The sequence below is a fragment of the Onthophagus taurus genome, chromosome 7 (genome assembly GCF_036711975.1).
Source record: "Onthophagus taurus isolate NC chromosome 7, IU_Otau_3.0, whole genome shotgun sequence".
Lineage (NCBI taxonomy): Eukaryota > Metazoa > Arthropoda > Insecta > Coleoptera > Scarabaeidae > Onthophagus > Onthophagus taurus.
Genome location: NC_091972.1, coordinates 651859 through 671178, shown reverse-complemented (window position 1 = coordinate 671178; position 19320 = coordinate 651859). Strand labels below are relative to the sequence as shown.

The following is a 19320-nucleotide window of genomic DNA, read 5'->3' as shown; positions in this document are numbered from 1 at the left end:
AAATACAAATCAACATAAATATAAATTAATTATAAACTCAGATATCAATAGAACTGTACTCAACTTCCCCTTCCATTTTAGATATTTTGGCGCCAATTTAGCGGTTTATCTTTGTGGTTAACGTTTTAAAAAGATTTAAGATTAAGATTGTTTGATTTTCGAGAAAATGCCATCATCTACTGGAAACAGAACACCAAGACGAGATGCTCCAAGTACACCATCTCGAAGAGGACGTAGTGCAGCAAACACTCCAAATAGACAGGATCAAACTCCTTCCCGAAGAACTAGAAATGGTGCTAATGGAACTCCTCGAAGAGGCCAAGCCACCCCTTCTAGAGGTGGTGATTCAGGAAGTGATATATCGACTCCTATGCGGTGGGGAAATGCTCCTCAGAGGAATAGTGAAGTTGGTTCTTCTCCACCCGCTGTTGTAGCTACAAGTCCTGCAGCAGGTAATGAAACATTTAATGATTTCATTTATTTCATACTTATTTTGTAGCATCTGGAATGAGTGAAATAGATTTAAGCTCTCCGTTAAATTATGGAACCCCAGCTTCGTTGGGATCAGTTCGTACTCCTCGTTCAGGAATTCGTGGAACTCCAATTAAATTAAGACCAGACGTTCGGTCCGATAAACGCATTCGTCAAGTAAACGTCGGTTCTGATCAATTAGAACCAATTCCAGAGTCTCAAGAAAGCGACACTGCCCCACAATTAGTTATTTGGGGTACAAATGTTTCTGTAGCTCAATGCAAAAAACAATTTAAACAGTTTATCTTGAGATACATTGATCTAAATGCTGATGATGATGAACGAACAGAAACTATGAACATGGAGGAACCAATGTATATGCAGAAATTAGAGGAAATCTTAGCTTTAGAGGAACCATTTTTGAATGTGAATTGTCATCACATTGAAACATTTGATGAGGGATTGTATAGACAACTGGTTTGTTATCCCCAAGAAGTAATTCCTATTTTAGATATGACTGTAAATGAGATGTTTTATGAACGACATCCTGCTGCCACTTTGGCTCACCAAATTCAAGTTAGACCTTATAATGCTGAAAAAACTAAAAATATGAGATCTTTAAACCCAGAAGGTATCTAATTTTATTACATATATGTTTTTGTGTTTTAATTTAATATTTTTGTAGATATTGATCAGTTAATAACAATATCTGGTATGGTTATTAGAACATCAAATATAATGCCAGAAATGCGCGAAGCTTTCTTTAAATGTATAGTTTGTTCATTTTCAACGGTTGTCGAAATAGATCGTGGCCGTATTACTGAACCTACTCTTTGTACTAATTGTAACACTAATCATTGTTTTACTTTGGTTCATAATCGATCACAATTTACTGATAAACAATTAGTAAAATTACAAGAATCTCCAGGTAATGCTATCTTTTATTTCACATTATCTTGTTTTATTATATTTAACTTTTGAGGGGGCGCATGTCATAAATTTTATTACATCAGATGCGTATGCTAGAGTAAAAATATTTAATTTATATTAAACAATTGAAGACGTTAGAGCAACAACGGTACATGCCACACAACTAACTTTTTGAGAAAATCAAATAAAATGAAAATAGTGAAATAATAAGAAGTAAGATAAAAATTCTATAACATTTACTATTTGAAACTTGCTTATTTCTCTTCGATGAAAACTGAAGATTTTTTTTGAAAAACAGCGCTTTCAATGACAAAATTTAATTTATGTCAAAATAGTGTGGCTTAGACCCTTATTACACGAAAATGTATTCAAAAATGATAAGTCGAGAAGGTAGTCCAGTAGCTATTACCTAAGACATCAAATTCATAATGGCAACACTAAAGAGTCTGAAATAAGTGAAAATTTGAAATAAAAATAACTAGATAAGAACAAAAACACATTTAATTCATGAAATAGTCACAACAAACAAAAAATAACACACAATAAACATTATTAAATTTTCTAATAAATTAAGATGAATTTTATTTTACTTTTCGTCGTCAATGTCGCTGAAGTTGTCTAAATGTTCTATGTCATCATCTATAGTCGGTGCACTATTTACATTATTATTTTCACCAACACCAATCTCCCTATAAAAATTTTGATAAATCGGAGGTATATACTTTAGAAGTGCGAAAAGATTGGATAGTTTCTTTTGGTTTAATTGAATGGGAGCATCATATATTTTTTTAAAATCTTTTATTAACATATTTACAGATCTTCTTATACCTCTTTTACCTATATTTACTGTTTTATATTCTTCGTTCCAAATGTGTTTAAAGAACATTACATTTGGATTGTCTTGTACAAATTTAAAAGCACAGATTTTACTGAAATTCAGCTTATCCTTATTATCAGCCGCAGTTTTTTTTTGTTATTTTCATCTATAGGTCTTTAAAAGATAAAATGTCTTCTTGTTCAAGTATAATAACATTGAAAGGATTCTTCCTTTTTGCTTTTAAAACAGCTTGGTACCAGCCCTCAGGACACTATACTTGTTTTAAATAGTTGCGCTTGTATTTTTCTATAACTGCAAAATCACGATCAAATGGAAGATGCGTGTGACCGACTACTAAAAATCTGTGCTCTATGCTCTTAAAAAAATTTTCTCGTATTAGTTGTTGCCATAAACAAACAATGGTCCAATTTTTATTTTGACTTGCGCAATTATCGCTATATACAATAAGCTTTGTATACTGATCATTGCAATTTTTCTTAAAATGTTTGTATAAAATGCTAGCAATTTCATCGCTGCCTCGCTTGGCTACATTTTCAGGCCACATGTACATATATCCTCTATCCTCTATACAGTCATGTATTCCTAAGTTGTAAGTCCACGCTTTTCTTAAATAAAAAGCAGGTCCAACCGTTAAATTTGGTACTGGTAGAGCCTGCTGTAAATCGAAACTTAAGACGAGGGTATCTCGTGTGTTTTTAGCTTTTTCTATTTCTTCTTTGAGACTTGTTTGTAGCTCTTCTGCCCTACAATGATGTAGTTCAAGTTCAGTCTTAAAGGTGTCTGCTAATTCGCCTTTACTCAAAGCGTGTTTTATTTGTATGTTGAGAAAGTCACATGTTTTGCAAGTGTCGGTTTTAGGAAGTTCTGTAGTAATTTTCTTTTACGGCATGTAAACCTTTGTCTTCACACCATTCAAGGTAATAATCATGGTACAGAGCAGAAATGGATAAGTCTTGATCTATGTACACCTTATCAGGATTTTTTTGTCTACTGTAGTGACTGGTGTATTTAAGAATTGAATTGATGTGTGTCTTCACATTATCACGATCAGCATCACTAATCTTATTTGCCCTGTTCTGGTGTTTACCACGTTGGTCACTTTTTGGGGTAGTAGCTCCTTTGCTAATTTGTTCATACAAAAGCTGAATTCTTTTTTTTTTGATTTTTGTAAGCCATGCACTGCAAGAAATTCTTGCTTGCACACCTTGACATCAACGCCATTAACTTTTACAAAGTATTGTATAGTAACTTTGCGTGACGATACTTCTTTTTTTGTTTTCTTAGGGTATAACCTTTTTTTCGGTACAGATTTCATTTGCGAAAAAAGGTAAATATTTTGTTTGTTGTAATCCGCTAAGTCCCAAAAAGTGTTGAAAATGTGCATCTCTTTTCCTTCTAAAGCATTTCGACATTTTCGGCGACAGTCGCACGAAGGTCCAAGTTCTCGTTCAGCTACTTGCTTTTGTCGTTTATTCACATATTTGTGACCCAAATTTCGTTTAATCTTTCTTTTATTTCTAACCTGCCTTGCAAAGTTTGCCTTGCGCTTTCTTGAAGGAATAGCTTTAGGTGGCGTGTGAAAAGAAATTCTTTTATTTAAAGAACGCGGACCTTCAAGATTAGTAAAACCATTTTCCTAAAAATAGTACTAAGTAGTTTCAGATATTTTCGAAGGCATAAAGGGATAAGTCACAATATTATTACTAAATTATTATTCTTAAAATTTCTTAAAATTATTACTAATATATTATGTATCTATAGGGTGATTCTCTATCGATGCGACAAACTTCAGCAGATGATTCTCTGTCGAAAATTAAGGCCAGTTTTTATTATGAACCATAAGCGCCTTCTGCTCCTCTGAGGACCTACGGTCCCCCAAAGAAAATTTGGTTTTTATTTTTGCTCGGAAACCATAAGCATCTAAGAATGATTTTTTTGTACCAGTTCAGCTTCTAGTAGGCCGCGTTTTGACCCATTTTCAACTTTTGATCTGGTCCTCAAGTTACCAAACGTAACTACAACCGCCGAAGTTAAGTGAAGGTGGTAGTCAAGTTTGGTAACTTGAGGGCAAGATTAAAAGCTAAAAATGGCTCAAAACGTGGCCTATTAGGAGTTGAACTTCTACCCCAAATTTCATTCCTAAGGTACTTATGGTTTCCGAGCAAAAAATTAAAACCAAATTAGAGGGGCGTAGCTCCTCAGGGGTGCCGAAGGCGCATATGGTTCATAATAGAAACTGACATTAATTTTTGCCAGAGAATCATCTGCCGAAGTTTGTCGCATCGGTAGAGAATCACCCTGTATAATTTTTAAAGCATTTTGAACCAAAGAATAGGAAAATGTAACATTTTTGCATTATGAAAATATAACATCGTAATTTAAATATAAAAAAAAAATAAAATAAAATAAGTCACATTAATTTAACTGAAGAAGGGAATAAACCACATATTTTAAAACTTACCTGTCTATATTCGTCTGAAGAAGTTTCATTTGCACTATCGTCAGACCCAAGGTCTAAGTCACTATCACTTTCTGAGTTTTCGTTGTCAACGTTTTTTTATCGGTTTAAGGTTAAGTTATACGGTTATACGGTTACGGTTAAGTTTTTGTTTTTTAAGTAAAAGTCATAGCCTACTGATATAAAAAAATTAAATAACTCACTTTTTTTTAAAATGTGGCTTGTACCGTTGTTGCCGTAAGGTCTTCAATTGTTAAAAATATAAAATGAAATTGATTAATTTTTGAAATCTAACAACATTTACAAACCACATACCGCGAATTTTATACTGTATGTCCGTAAAGTAACGGATATAGACGATAAAATCATTATAAACGGTTTATGGAAAAATCCCTGAAAGATTTAAATGTTTTGCGATTTTTTTGTGTAAATTTTAAATTTTTTTGCGCCATTTTTAAACAAGTTATGACGTTATCGATATTTTTTCTTATGGTAATCCCCCATTTTTATTAGAACCTCTTTATTAGAAGAGAATGTTTTTCTGAATCTAGTACAGTCAATATTAATATTGGTTAGGTACATAAGAAAATTTTCGAGAAAAATTATTTTACAGATTAACTTCTTAAAATTTGCTTGACATGATAAAAATAGCAGTAGCCATGAGTAACTATGGCAACCAATTATTTTAAACAATTTTCTAAGTGTCAAAAACGGATTTAGTAAAACTTATTGAAGTGTGGTGGCGCCCCATCTTGTTGGAATTAAAGTTCCTAGATTTACAAAGTACCGCGGTTTGACGCCATTTTGGCTCGAAAGCCAAGCGAGAAATTTAAAACTACAAACCAAAACATTACGTCAAATATCCTTTCTCTTTTTCTCGTGGTACTCTGAAGAGTTGAAAGTCCTTTTTGCAACTCTAAAGGCAACAAGACGGCAATATTATTGTAAATAAGTGGTGAGATGCAATGACAAGCTGTCAAACCGCAATTTTGGCTCGAAAACAGGCTTCATGAACCGCGGTACTTTGTAAATCTAGGGACTTTAATTGGAATAACTACCATTGGAATTCAGGTGGGACAACATTATGATATCGTTTTGAAAAAATCTTAACATCTCCCTCCAGTTAAGGTTTTCTCAAAAAGTAAGAACTCTGCCTAATGTGGATTTTGGGTAGCCCAATACCGACAATTTTGTCTATTTGCTTGTCTACTCAATGTGAATGTTCTCTCGTCGGAAAAAATATGTTTTTGACAATGTCTTCGTCATGGCAACAAAATTGTTGTTAGAAAAACTACGACTCATTGGTCGTCAATGAGGTTTATAGTGAGTTTAGACATGCATGGATTTAGTGGCGCCAATACCAAGAGCGCCAGTAAAATTAAATGGCATGCGTAAACATCAACTTGCATGCAAGTTGAAATCATACATGCATGGATCGGAAAAGTCTGCACCCTTCTGAAATCACTGGCGCCAATGATGAGTCTATAAACATATATCCATGACAACATAGATGAGTATTCACAAAAACAACATTTTTTAATGTCAAATTTAGATTATGTTGCATTCATAATTAAATCCTAATTATGTTAACAGATTCAAAGATAACGTTTAATTATTCACATTAAACCTAGAATATATCTATTTTCGTTTCGGTTGAGGTCCTAATTTGTGTATATAGTTGTAGTACACTTTAAAAATGAAACTGGCGTGTCACTTATTTTTGTTTTCGCACATGTAGTGTAAATCTTTACCGGCCTGCAAATAGAACTGGCGCCACTAAATCCATGCATGTCTAAACTCACCTCTACTTTATAGGAATAAAATTTTGCGGTTTTTAAAATTTTATGAACTGTTGGCTTATTAATGTCCAAATTCGACCCAATACCCCTTTGTTGAACCTCACCTAAAACATTTGGTCGGGAAGATTTCGAGAAATCTCAAAGATATCCATACTTTTTAAATTTAGTCACAACTAGGTTTACCATACTAATGAGCTAAGCAGTTTTCGATCAAGAAATGTTGCATAAGGAGGTCAACTACTTACTAACTCATTTTTTGACAGTTAGAAAATTATTTAAAATAATTGGTTACCATAGTTACTCATAACTACTGCTATTTTTATCATGTCAACAAATTTGAAGTAGTTAAACTTTAAAGTAATTTTTCTCGAAAATTTTCTTATGTAACCAATATTAATATTGACTGTACTAGATTCAGAAAAACATCCTCTTTCATGTTCCGTAATAAAAATGGGGGATTGCCATTTGAAAAAAGTATCGATGATGTCATAACTCGTTTAAAAATGGCGGAAAAAATCTTTAGACCCTTTTCCGGGATTTTTCCATAAACCGTTTATTATGATTTTGAGGTGACTCGGGGAACAAATGTAACCACATGTACTAGAGTGAAAATGAGGAAGATTCATGTAAAAAAAATTAGTAAAAGTCCTCAAATTCCAAAGATACAGGCCATCAAAGTTTCATCAAAATATCTTAAACACTATTTATGGTAAAGCGTTGAAATTTGGTACAGTGTAAACTAATATCACGTAAAATCATTAGGCAATTTTTGAGTTGGATCGGCACGCGGGAACAATGCTATACAGGCTGTTCCTAAAGTTTGTTTGCTCAGAACTTTTTTATTCTATCATAACCCTACATTTATTTTTACAGTTTCTAATAGTAAATTTAGTTTAGAAACTTTTATCACTCTTATTAGAGAATATCGATAAAAATCACCGTTTTGCTATTAAATGCAAAAATGTTAAGCTCCGAATTCAATAACACTAAAAAAAATAAATAAATAAATAATCTGAATTGGCAATGACAATTGAATATCGAACTAAGTTGTGATAACTATTATGTATGCACCATGTTCAAGTGTAAATTTAGCTAAATCACATTTTTAATTTGTTTTAGTTGGTTTAATAAAACAATAAATTAAAAATCAACAAAAATTAAACAAAAAAAACGACAACACTAACAGGGATAATAAAGAAAGTACATAAAATAACAAGACAAGTAATAAAAAATACTAAAGGAAATGTTCAAAAACCTAGATTTCTTTTTTTTTCGTGCTATTATTGAAATCGGAACCCAACATTTTTGCATTTAACACGAAAACGGTGATTTTTATCAATATTATCTATGAGTAATAAAAGTTTCTAAATTAAATTTGCTATTATTTTTACATTTTTTAGCCGTGCATGTCTCAAGACTACTAGGTCTTGTGTTAGTTTTAGTGATAGTGCTAGTGAAAAAGTAGAACTGACACTAGACCTAGAACTAGAAACATTCGGATTTAGCCGCACGTCTCTCAAGACGGCTAAAACCGAATAATTCTAGTTCTAGGTCTTGTGTTAGTTGTAGTGATAGTGCTAGTATAAAACTAGAACTAACACTAGAACTAGAAACATTCGGATTTAGCCGCACGTCTCTCAAGACGGCTAAACCCGAATGATTCTAGTACTAGACCTTGTGTTAGTTCTAGTGATAGTGCTAGTATAAAACTAGAACTAACACTAGAGCGAGAACTAGAAACATTCAGGTTTAGCCACACGTCTCTCAAGATGGCTAAACCCGAATGATTCTAGTACTAGACCTTGTGTTAGTTCTAGTGATAGTGCTAGTATAAAACTAGAACTAACACTAGAGCGAGAACTAGAAACATTCAGGTTTAGCCACACGTCTCTCAAGATGGCTAAACCCGAATGATTCTAGTACTAGGTCTTGTGTTAGTTCTAGTGATAGTGCTAGTATAAAACTAGAACTAACACTAGACCTAGAACTAGAAATATTCGGGTTTAGCCGCACGTCTCTCAAGACGGCTAAAACCGAATGATTCTAGTTCTAGGTCTTGTGTTAGTTGTAGTGATAGTACTAGTATAAAACTAGAACTAACACTAGAACTAGAAACATTCGGATTTAGCCGCACGTCTCTCAAGACGGCTAAAACCGAATGATTCTAGTTCTAGGTCTTGTGTTAGTTGTAGTGATAGTGCTATTATAAAACTAGAACTAACACTAGAACTAGAAACATTCGGATTTAGCCGCACGTCTCTCAAGACGGCTAAACCCGAATGATTCTAGTACTAGATCTTGTGTTAGTTCTAGTGATAGTGCTAGTATAAAACTAGAACTAACACTAGAGCGAGAACTAGAAACATTCGGGTTTAGCCACACGTCTCTCAAGACGGCTAAACCCGAATGATTCTAGTACTAGACCTTGTGTTAGTTCTAGTGATAGTGCTAGTATAAAACTAGAATTAACACTAGAGCGAGAACTAGAAATATTCGGGTTTAGCCGCACGTCTCTCAAGACGGCTAAACCCGAATAATTCTAGTACTAGGTCTTCTGTTAGTTCTAGTGATAGTGCTAGTGTAAAACTAAAACTAACATTAGACCTAGAACTAGAAACATTCGGATTTAGCCGCACGTCTCTCAAGACGGCTAAACCCGAATAATTCTAGTACTAGGTCTTGTGTTAGTTGTAGTGATAGTGCTAATATAAAACTAGAACTAACACTAGAACTAGAAACATTCGGATTTAGCCGCACGTCTCTCAAGACGGCTAAACCCGAATGATTCTAGTACTAGACCTTGTGTTAGTTCTAGTGATAGTGCTAGTATAAAACTAGAACTAACACTAGAGCGAGAACTAGAAACATTCGGGTTTAGCCACACGTCTCTCAAGCTGGCTAAACCCGAATGATTCTAGTACTAGGTCTTGTGTTAGTTGTAGTGATAGTGCTATTATAAAACTAGAACTAACACTAGAACTAGAAACATTCGGATTTAGCCGCACGTCTCTCAAGACGGCTAAACCCGAATGATTCTAGTACTAGATCTTGTGTTAGTTCTAGTGATAGAGCTAGTATAAAACTAGAACTAACACTAGAGCGAGAACTAGAAACATTCGGGTTTAGCCACACGTCTCTCAAGCTGGCTAAACCCGAATGATTCTAGTACTAGGTCTTGTGTTAGTTGTAGTGATAGTGCTATTATAAAACTAGAACTAACACTAGAACTAGAAACATTCGGATTTAGCCGCACGTCTCTCAAGACGGCTAAACCCGAATGATTCTAGTACTAGATCTTGTGTTAGTTCTAGTGATAGTGCTAGTATAAAACTAGAACTAACACTAGAGCGAGAACTAGAAACATTCGGGTTTAGCCACACGTCTCTCAAGACGGCTAAACCCGAATGATTCTAGTACTAGGTCTTGTGTTAGTTCTAGTGATAGTACTAGTGTAAAACTAGAACTAACACTAGACCTAGAACTAGAAACATTCGGGTTTAGCCGTGCGTCTTCAGACGCGAATGTTTCTAGTTCTAGGTCTAGTGTTAGTTCTAGTTTTAGTTCAATTCGAATATGCAACATAGTGATATCTTATGTTAACTAGCGCTACCTATCACTGTCACTAGAACTAATATTAGACCTAGAACTAGAAACATTCAGGTTTAGCCGTCTTAAGCCTTTGAATATATTGAATATTTCCATATACTCATGAAAAACCGAAAAGATTGAAATAATGAAAAGATGAAAAAAATTTCGATCTTAACAAAATTGTCATTACGGACCTGTATTTTTCAAAAATATGCAAACGATCCGAAACCGTTTAGGTTGATGATCCGTTTTGATTCATACATGAATGACTCAAAACCTGTTTATAATACATTTATATCCTTTAATACATCCCATAATATAAATACGGCCTTATAAATTAACAATTAATGTGTAAATTTTTTGTCTTTTATAACTTTTTTGCCATAAAAACAACGTCAATATATATTTTTTTAAATTTTTTTCTTCATCATGTTCAAAATACATAGTTACATAAATACTTTAACATTAAATCCTTTCAAATGCATAATATAAGGAGATATAATATATTATAAAAACGAAAATTGTCATAAATTTAATGACATCACCCCCGCTCGAAATTTAAATTGGTTTATTTTATACAATTAATTTATTAATACAGATGATATGCCTGCTGGACAAACACCACATAACATCATTTTATTTGCTCATAATGATTTGGTTGACATTGTATCACCAGGTGATAGAGTAACAGTAACTGGAATATATCGAGCTCAACCTTTACAAGTAAATCCACGTATGCGAAATATTAGATCTGTTTATAAAACTCATATCGATGTATTACATTTTCGAAAAGTTGACTCGAAACGTTTATATGAAGAAGAAGAAGGGAAAGATCATTTTTTGCCACCCGAACGTATCGAATTATTAAAAGTGTTGTCGCAAAAGCCGGACATTTATGAGCGTTTAGCAAGAGGACTAGCGCCTTCAATTTATGAAAATGAAGATGTTAAAAAAGGTATTTTACTACAATTGTTTGGTGGAACGAAAAAGACGTTTGTTGCATCAGGAAGAACGAATTTCAGAGCGGAAATTAATATATTATTATGTGGTGATCCTGGAACGTCAAAATCTCAACTGTTACAGTATGTTTATAATTTAGTACCAAGAAGTCAGTACACTTCGGGAAAAGGATCTTCTGCTGTTGGTCTTACAGCTTATGTTACTAAAGATACAGAAACAAGACAGTTGGTTTTACAAACAGGAGCATTAGTTTTAGCCGATAATGGCATATGTTGTATTGATGAATTTGATAAAATGAACGATTCAACTAGAAGTGTTTTACATGAAGTTATGGAACAGCAAACCTTGAGCATAGCTAAAGCTGGTATTATTTGCCAGTTAAATGCAAGAACTTCTATTTTAGCTGCAGCAAATCCAAGTGAATCACAATGGAATAAAAATAAAACTATCATTGAAAATGTTTTTCTACCACATACTTTATTATCAAGGTAGTAAGAACCCAACAAACTTAAGAATCGGTTTATTTATTTTTTATTTTTACAGATTTGATTTGATCTTTTTAATATTGGATCCACAAAACGAACTCTTTGATAAACGTTTAGCTAAACATCTAGTTTCCTTATATTATAAAACAGTTGAACAAGAAGAAGATGAAATATTGGTAACTAAATTCAAAAATGAATAAATAAATAAAACAGATTTATTTTATGTTATTGTTTTAAAGGATATGTCCATTCTTCGCGATTACATTGCTTATGGAAAAGAACATTGTCATCCAAAACTAAGTGAGGATGCTTCTCAAAAATTAATCCAATCTTATGTCGATATGAGAAAAATTGGTTCTGGTCGTGGACAAATCACAGCATATCCAAGACAATTAGAATCTTTAATTCGTCTCGCTGAAGCGCATGCTAAGGTTAGATTTTCAGAAGTGGTTACAGTGGAAGATGTGGAAGAAGCTTATAGGTTACATAGAGAAGCTCTTAAGCAATCTGCTACGGATCCTTTATCTGGTAAGATCGACGTTGGAATTTTAACAACAGGTCTTAGTAGCGCCTCTCGCAAACGACGAGCTGAATTGTCTGCTGCTGTAAAGAAACTTATTGAGGATAAAGGAAAGGTACCAACGATTAATTATCAGAAATTGTTTGCTGAGTTAAAAGAATCTTCAGCATTGGTAAGTTTTTATTTGGTTTTTTATTAAAATTTTATTACTTTTTTATTTTTTTAAAGATGGTTACAAGGGAACAGTTCGAAGATGCTTTGAAGGAATTACAGGATGATGGGGTTATTGTCGTAATGGGTAAAACTAGTATAAGAGTTTGCGTTAATAGGGATTAATAAGTCTTTTTCTTCAAATATATTTTTCTTAAACAATTATATTTTAATTACACCAACTTTTATCCATTAAACACTTTCCTAGGAACCATTTATACATTAATTGATTTTTTGGGGAATAATTTTCTGGAATCGTTCCATCTTTAGCCTAAAAACATAAATAATAATTTTAAAACCTCCTTCCATTATTTGTTATACCATTGGTGGGGGCACAATCCGTTTACAATCTGCTTTATTCATATGCTCATTATAAGCTGTTAATAAATCCAATCGCATCTCCTTTGATAAACATTGTTGGCACAATCCACAAATTAAATCATCGCAATTATTACATAGATCACTGTTACATTCTTTGGGATAAACCGCAATGTTTTTGTTATGTGATACCATTCTTGTTTCATTTTCGTTCCTAAAATAAGTGTGTAAGGAATGCTTCTTTTCTTTCTTGCAAACTTACATCGCTAATGTATCTTTAAATATTCTTTGACTTATACCGACTATACTCAACAAATTATAAATAACTTGTTCAAATAGTAGTTTATTAGGTGGAAAATGAGCAGATGATAAATTTGGGCTCATATTAGCTTCCATTAAATAAACTTTTAAATCTTCATCAACAACAAAATCGAATCTCATCATTTCAAAGAAGTTAGATTTTGATTTAAATCTAAAAAAAAATTGTTACGATGCAATTATTATAAAAATTGTTGTGATTATTAATTATAAAGCGTTACGCAAAGGACAGGAAAAATTACACAAAAACTCTTTTTATTATAATGTTGTGTTATAGGCCTCATACTAAAATTAACACTAGATCTAGAACCATTCGCGTTTAGCTACGCGTCACGTTGGCTGCCATCAGGATTACCTTACCGGTTTGTCTCAGAAAAATTGTGGTGTAACTAGACGTAGACCTATAAAAAATTGAAGAACATGAACTTGCAGCCGCATTTGAGAGTGATGATGATTTTGAAGGAAGCTTATTCTCATCATCCTGCTCGGAATTTGAGGTGGATGATGAGTCATCGGAATCTGGGGATGAAACGTCAGTTCAAGAGGAAACAGAAGAATGGCAAGAGATACGTATGGACAAATTACCACTTCATATACAGTTTTTAAACTCAGAATCATACAAAATTGATGACATTAATACACAAAATCAAGAAAGTGTAACTGCCATGCAAATATACCGAAAGTTATTCAAACCAGTCGACCAAGTCACTCGGCCAGAATCAATAAATGGGATGGGTTGGATACCAATGATGATGAAATGTGGAAGTTTTTTGCTGTCCTTCTTTATATGGGATTTGTAAAGTATCCTAAAATAGCTGATTATTGGTCCACCAGCATTTTATACAAAAATTGTATCATTCCAAAAGTAATGAGCAGAAATAGATTTCAACTATTGCTGAGATTCGTTCATTTTGCTGATAATTCGACGGCTGACAAAAGTGATAGGTTATACAAAGTTACAAATCTAATTGACATGATGAAGGAACGATGCAATGTCGAATATGTGCCTGGAGAAATGATAGCTGTTGATGAAACAATGATTCTTTTTCGTCTTTTCTGCTGGACTTGCTGAAAGAGTAGTTATGGATCTTGCAGGGCCATATTTATCTGAAGGAAGGCTTATAGTAGTGGATAACTTTTATACATCAGTGCCATTGGCAATTTCACTTTTACAGAGAGATACTCATTTATTAGATACCCTAAGGAAGAACAGGAAGTACTTACCAAAGGATATCATGACAAAAAAAAAACTAAAAAAAGGAGAAGTGGTTGGTAAACAAAATAGCTGTTGATGAAACAATGATTCCTTTTCGTGGCCGATTATTATTCAGACAGTACATTCCCAACAAAAGCCAATTGGTTATACATTGAGCGTGTCACTGTATTCTGGACAAACAGTTACTGGCCTGCAGTCTGCTGGACTTGCTGAAAGAGTAGTTATGGAACTTGCAGGGCCATATTTATCTGAAGGAAGGCTTATAGTAGTGGATAACTTTTATACATCAGTGCCATTGGCAATTTCACTTTTACAGAGATACCCATTTATCAGATACCCTAAGCAAGAACAGGAAATACTTACCAAAGGATATCATGACAAAAAAAACTAAAAAAAGGAGAAGTGGTTGGTAAACAAAATTCGAAAGGAATTGTTGTTGAAAAGGTTTCAACTGGATGAAAAAACAGGTTGGGAGAGAAATTTTGTAAGCCAGTTTCTGTTTTAGAATACAACAATTGCAAGCAAGGGATAGACCTTTCAGACCAAATATCAAGTTATTTTACGCCCTTGAGAAAAACCATTATAACCATTTATATTAAATACTGCTGTAGTTAATGCGCTTTTCATTTACAATCGTTTTCACAAAAGGAAAATTTATATTGCCTAATTCAGGGAGATGCTTGTGCTTGAGATGCTAGGTATTGAAAAGAATGACGTTACACCAAAACGTTCAGATTCCCTGAAGCAGAGCTCAGTGCAAAGTGAAGAAAAGAATAACAACAATCGGCGAAAAAGAAGAAGATGTACAAACTGGAGATGCACAAAAACAAGGAAAATTAGTTTCCACAAGATGTCATGTTTCTGACAAGTATAAGTCAAGTGTAAGTCAAGATCTCATTGCACTTGAGTAATAATGGTGATCCTCATGGTACTAAAGCAAAACAGTTACTGCAGTGCCATGAGGATCACTGGTGAATTCACTTTTTTTTTTGCTTTCTACCCTCATACAGGGTGTCTCAGCGAGACCGGTCATTAGACGTTTCTGGGGTTCTGGCCAAACAAAAAATTTGAGAATGCAGAATAAAGTATTATCAATTACGTTCTCTTCATCTAAAATATTTTCATATTTCTAGCACTTCCGGTTACACCGGAAGTCGCCACCAACTTTATTTTTTTAAATGGAACATCCTGTATATTTTTACATATTTGGATTTGTCTGTTTTCAAGGTTTATAAATAACTTTACTTTTTGCAATTTGATTCGGTCGTTCTCGAGTTATTCGAATTTTTCTAGAAAAATCTGCTCCAGCAGACATTTGTTCAAAAAATCAGAAAACACTCAATTTTTGCGATATCAATTTAGGATTGAGAACATGCTTAAGCAACATGATGGAGTATGTTTTGGTGCCGAGAACTGCTGTCTAGAATGTTTGGTCACTTTACTATGACACGTTAACTTTTCAAAATTTGGAAGTACCATAACTTCATTTTTTTAAATGGCACCCCCATATTTTATTTTTTAGTCGTCTTCGGTGTCTCATTCTACATCTTTTATATCCCATATGTCCCATACCTAATATTAATAGTTTGGGAGATAATTAGGGTTTTTTGAAAAATGCACACATATCATATGGATATTTAGCCTAGTGTGCCATGAAAAACAAGCCTTCTCAATGAGTTCTTGTCAAAGACTCACTTGTTTACGTCACTTGATGCATGTGAGCTAATAATTATCTGTTATGTCCCTTAATATTAGTACTGAAAAGAGTTAAAATCGATAACAATAACGAAAGTAATTTTACACAAATCAAGAAATTCTTAATTTATTTTTTTTGCATGAAAAGCACGACAAAGTTCGTAGTATGATTCCCAGATCTTCTTTGGCAGCTCGAATTGAGGTGTTGGGACTGGGCTCGAAATAAGCCAAGGTATTCACCTCTTCCGTTGCATTATCTACTACATTTTTTGGTCAGTTTAACACGTGATTAATTCGTACAAAATGCAAAAAATTTGCTTCTATTCCTCTAAATTTACCTTTTGTCATCGGAGATAAATGTGGATAATTTTCATTAAACATTCTGCAAGTTCTACTAAGAACTCTGTCGCACTTTTCGTGCACAAAAAATAAATTATGGATTTCTTCATTTGTATAAACATTATTTACGTTATTAATATCCATTTTAACTGGTTTTAGACTCACAAGCATCAAACAACCTAAATTAGACTTTGACGTTTATCAATAAGTCATTAAACATTTGTTTTCCATGGCACACTAGGTTAATATCCATATGATATGTGAGCATTTTTCAAAAAACCCTAATTATTTCTCAAACTATTAATGTTAGGCATAGGACATATGGAATATAAAAGATGTAAAATGAGTCGCCGAAGACGACTAAGTAATAAAATATGGGGGGTGCCATTTAAAAAAAGGAAGTTATGGTGCTTCCAAATTTCGAAAAGTTAACGTATCATAGCAAAGTGACCAAACGATCTAGACAGCCGTTCTCGGCACCAAAACATACTCCATCATGTTGTTTAAGCATGTTCTGAATCCTAAATTGATATCTCAAAAATTGAGTGTTCTATGATTTTTTGAACAAATGTCCGCTGGAGCAAATTTTTCTAGAAAAATTCGAATAACTCGAGAATTGCTGGTTCAAATTGCAAAAAGTAAAGTTATTTATAAACCTTCAAAACAGACAAATCCAAATATGTAAAAATATACAGGGTGTTCCATTTAAAAAAATAAAGTAGGCGGGGATTTCCGGTATAACCGGAAGTGCTAGAAATCTGAAAATATTTTAGATGAAGAGAACGTAATTGATAATACTTAAGTCTGCATTCTCAGATTTTTTGTTTGTCCAGAACCCCAGAAACGTCTAATGACCGGTCTCGCTGAGACACCCTGTATATACCAATTACACGTAAAAAAGATGTCGTTTTTCAAAAAAGAAACTCTAGTGTACCATATTTTTACAGCGGCCCCTAGGGAATTACTTAATTGCTTGTATGGTGACAGCCAACGTGTTGAGATGGCTAAACCGGAATGTTTCTAAAAAACATTCTTGTTCTAGATCATTTTAGATTCATTTTAGTTCTAGGTCTTGTGTTAGTTCTAGTGACAGTGCTAGGTAGCGCTCGTTAGTATTAGATATCACTGTGTTGCATATTTTTATTGCACTAAAACTAGAACTAACACTAGACCTAGAACTAGAAAGTATCCGAATGTTTCTAGTTCTAGTTCTAGTGTTAGTTCTAGTTTTACACTATCACTATCACTTGAATTAACACAAGACCTAGAACTAGAATCATTCGGGCTAGCCGTCGCAATTGGTTGCGCAACGAATGGCGTTGCACAACTAATTTCAATCAATTTTGAATTTCTGCAACCAGATGTGCATCAACCAACACCATACACCAAGGTCCGTTGAGTATTGGTTATAAGGTTATCCAACTCGAACAACTTGACGTTGGCGGGGTGAGGTGGGAAACGTGACGTCATTGGAGGAAAAATATAACAATATCATATAATATAAATTTAATATAATAATAATATTTATGTTAATAATTATTTAAAAATTAAACAAGTGTTATTAAACTCAAGAAATAATGAGTTTCTGTTGGTTTACGTATATAAATGAAAACAGAAATGACAATTCTTCCAATGACGTCATAGCAAGACCTTTGCGGAGGGGATACGTTCATAACAACAGCGTTCATAGGGAGTTCATACACTATACTATTTTCGCCATCGAGATACATATAATTTACATTAAACGTAGTATATCTCGATGATTTTCGCCTAAATACAAAATATATAAAATTTTTGTTATTTAAATACCTATTTATAACTTCAATAATTTTTGGTTCCTTATTCATAATAACAATTCTTAAAGAATCCTCTATTTGTTCCCAAATAACATCGGGGTTTTTTCCTTTTGAACGCAAGTATGCGTTCAAACTCTCTTTCATTCCAAATCCTAAAGATTTATAATAACTTTTTAAATCGGGAACTTCCCATGTTGGTAAATAATCATCACCAACGACGTACTTATCGATATTTTCTGGGTCAAACGGGTAATATTCAACAGGACAAAATCTTAATAAAGCGTCACCATTATAAATGTACACTCTCAATGGGTTCACTGATGTTATAATTGTATAAATACCTATATCAAATTTATAACCACTGACTAATAGTGGTTTGTCAACAAATTCTTGTATAAACGTTCCGTTTTGGTTTAAATCAATATCGGAAATATTTCTTATCATAATGTTCCTATGATTATTATCTTTCTGAACGAATTGTATCTTCGGATTAGTTCGAACATATTCTAGTAATTTCTCTTTATGTTCTGGAAGTTTAAACGCAGGTGGAATATATTTTAATCCACTTGTTGCTAAATCAACTTTGTTTGTTATGTACCCACACCCCGGAAAATGATTAACTTTTTGATGCGGTTTTAAATTATTCAACTTTGAATATAAACTTCTAAATGGATAAGCATGCGCCCAAAGTAAATCCCAATTATCCGATTCTTCAAAATCTTTTTTTTGATATCCCACCTTCTCCAAAACATCAAATAAATTGTGTAAAAATCCATCGTCGTTGGTTAACGTGTAAACCCCAAAAACTTTTCGTTTCTCACTTTCAACTATTTGTATTTTTTGTTGTGAACATTTTATTCCTTTTGTATTATTAAAACATTTTCTACACTCATCTAAACTTATAAACAAAATAATCCCTATTGCTATTGTGGCTATTATCACCGAAAAAACGTTGTGTTTTTCGCACGATGCAACGTAATTTAAAAATTCACAACACTTTTTTGACTTGTTCACTTTTGGTTTCGAATTATTTTCAAAAATTTCTTTTTTACTGGCCATTTTTTATGTCTAAACGAACACAGGTGTGTTCTGTATGTAACAGTAGCCTACATTTCGAATAACGGTAATTGAGATGGAGATTTAGAAAGTTTTGCGAGATCATCTTTAAATGGTAGTATTTAAATAACGATTAAAACATTGTATATTGGATATATGTATAATGATATTAATGAGAATAATGTCTATTTAATCTGAATTTATTTTAACATTGGTGGTTTTTGAGATTTTGAATTTAGTTTATTATTTACAGCTATTTAATAAAAGATGTCGCTTTAAAAACGAATTTCTTTAGGATCTAAAGACATGTCATACGATAGTTT

The 19320-nt window shown here is 33.1% G+C and overlaps 2 protein-coding genes across 2 annotated transcripts; one reads left to right on the top strand and one right to left on the bottom strand.

The window, feature by feature from the left end:
• The first annotated feature begins 81 nt into the window (after nt 1–81).
• LOC111416331 (disc proliferation abnormal) lies at nt 82–12421 on the top strand. The gene is made up of 7 exons (XM_023048316.2): nt 82–452; nt 500–1102; nt 1157–1399; nt 10683–11532; nt 11588–11705; nt 11769–12221; nt 12278–12421. Exons 1-7 carry the CDS (start codon nt 167–169, stop codon nt 12383–12385), a joined length of 2661 nt encoding a protein of 886 aa, XP_022904084.2. The 5' UTR covers nt 82–166; the 3' UTR covers nt 12386–12421.
• On the bottom strand, nt 12387–19057 carry LOC111416332 (tubulin tyrosine ligase-like 15). Its single transcript, XM_023048317.2, has 4 exons — nt 17955–19057; nt 12840–13049; nt 12581–12791; nt 12387–12530 (listed from the first exon to the last, which is right to left on the bottom strand). The coding sequence occupies exons 1-4, from the start codon at nt 18998–19000 to the stop codon at nt 12429–12431; spliced, it is 1569 nt and encodes a 522-aa protein (XP_022904085.2). The 5' UTR covers nt 19001–19057; the 3' UTR covers nt 12387–12428.
• Nucleotides 19058–19320: the final 263 nt, after the last annotated feature.

Bases quoted from the DNA above. Each gene is read 5' to 3' on its own strand.
- LOC111416332 (XM_023048317.2), bottom strand. From the start codon at position 19,000: ATGGCCAGTAAAAAAGAAATTTTTGAAAATAATTCGAAACCAAAAGTG. The intron at 13,050-17,954 runs GTATTTAAATAA...ATTTTTTTTTAG, and splicing joins ATTATTGAAGTTATAAATAG to ATTTAAATCAAAATCTAACT. The intron at 12,531-12,580 runs GTATAACAAATA...TTATGTTTTTAG, and splicing joins GGATTGTGCCCCCACCAATG to GCTAAAGATGGAACGATTCC.
- LOC111416331 (XM_023048316.2), top strand. From the start codon at position 167: ATGCCATCATCTACTGGAAACAGAACACCAAGACGAGATGCTCCAAGT. The intron at 1,103-1,156 runs GTATCTAATTTT...ATATTTTTGTAG, and splicing joins GAGATCTTTAAACCCAGAAG to ATATTGATCAGTTAATAACA. The intron at 12,222-12,277 runs GTAAGTTTTTAT...ATTTTTTTAAAG, and splicing joins TAAAAGAATCTTCAGCATTG to ATGGTTACAAGGGAACAGTT.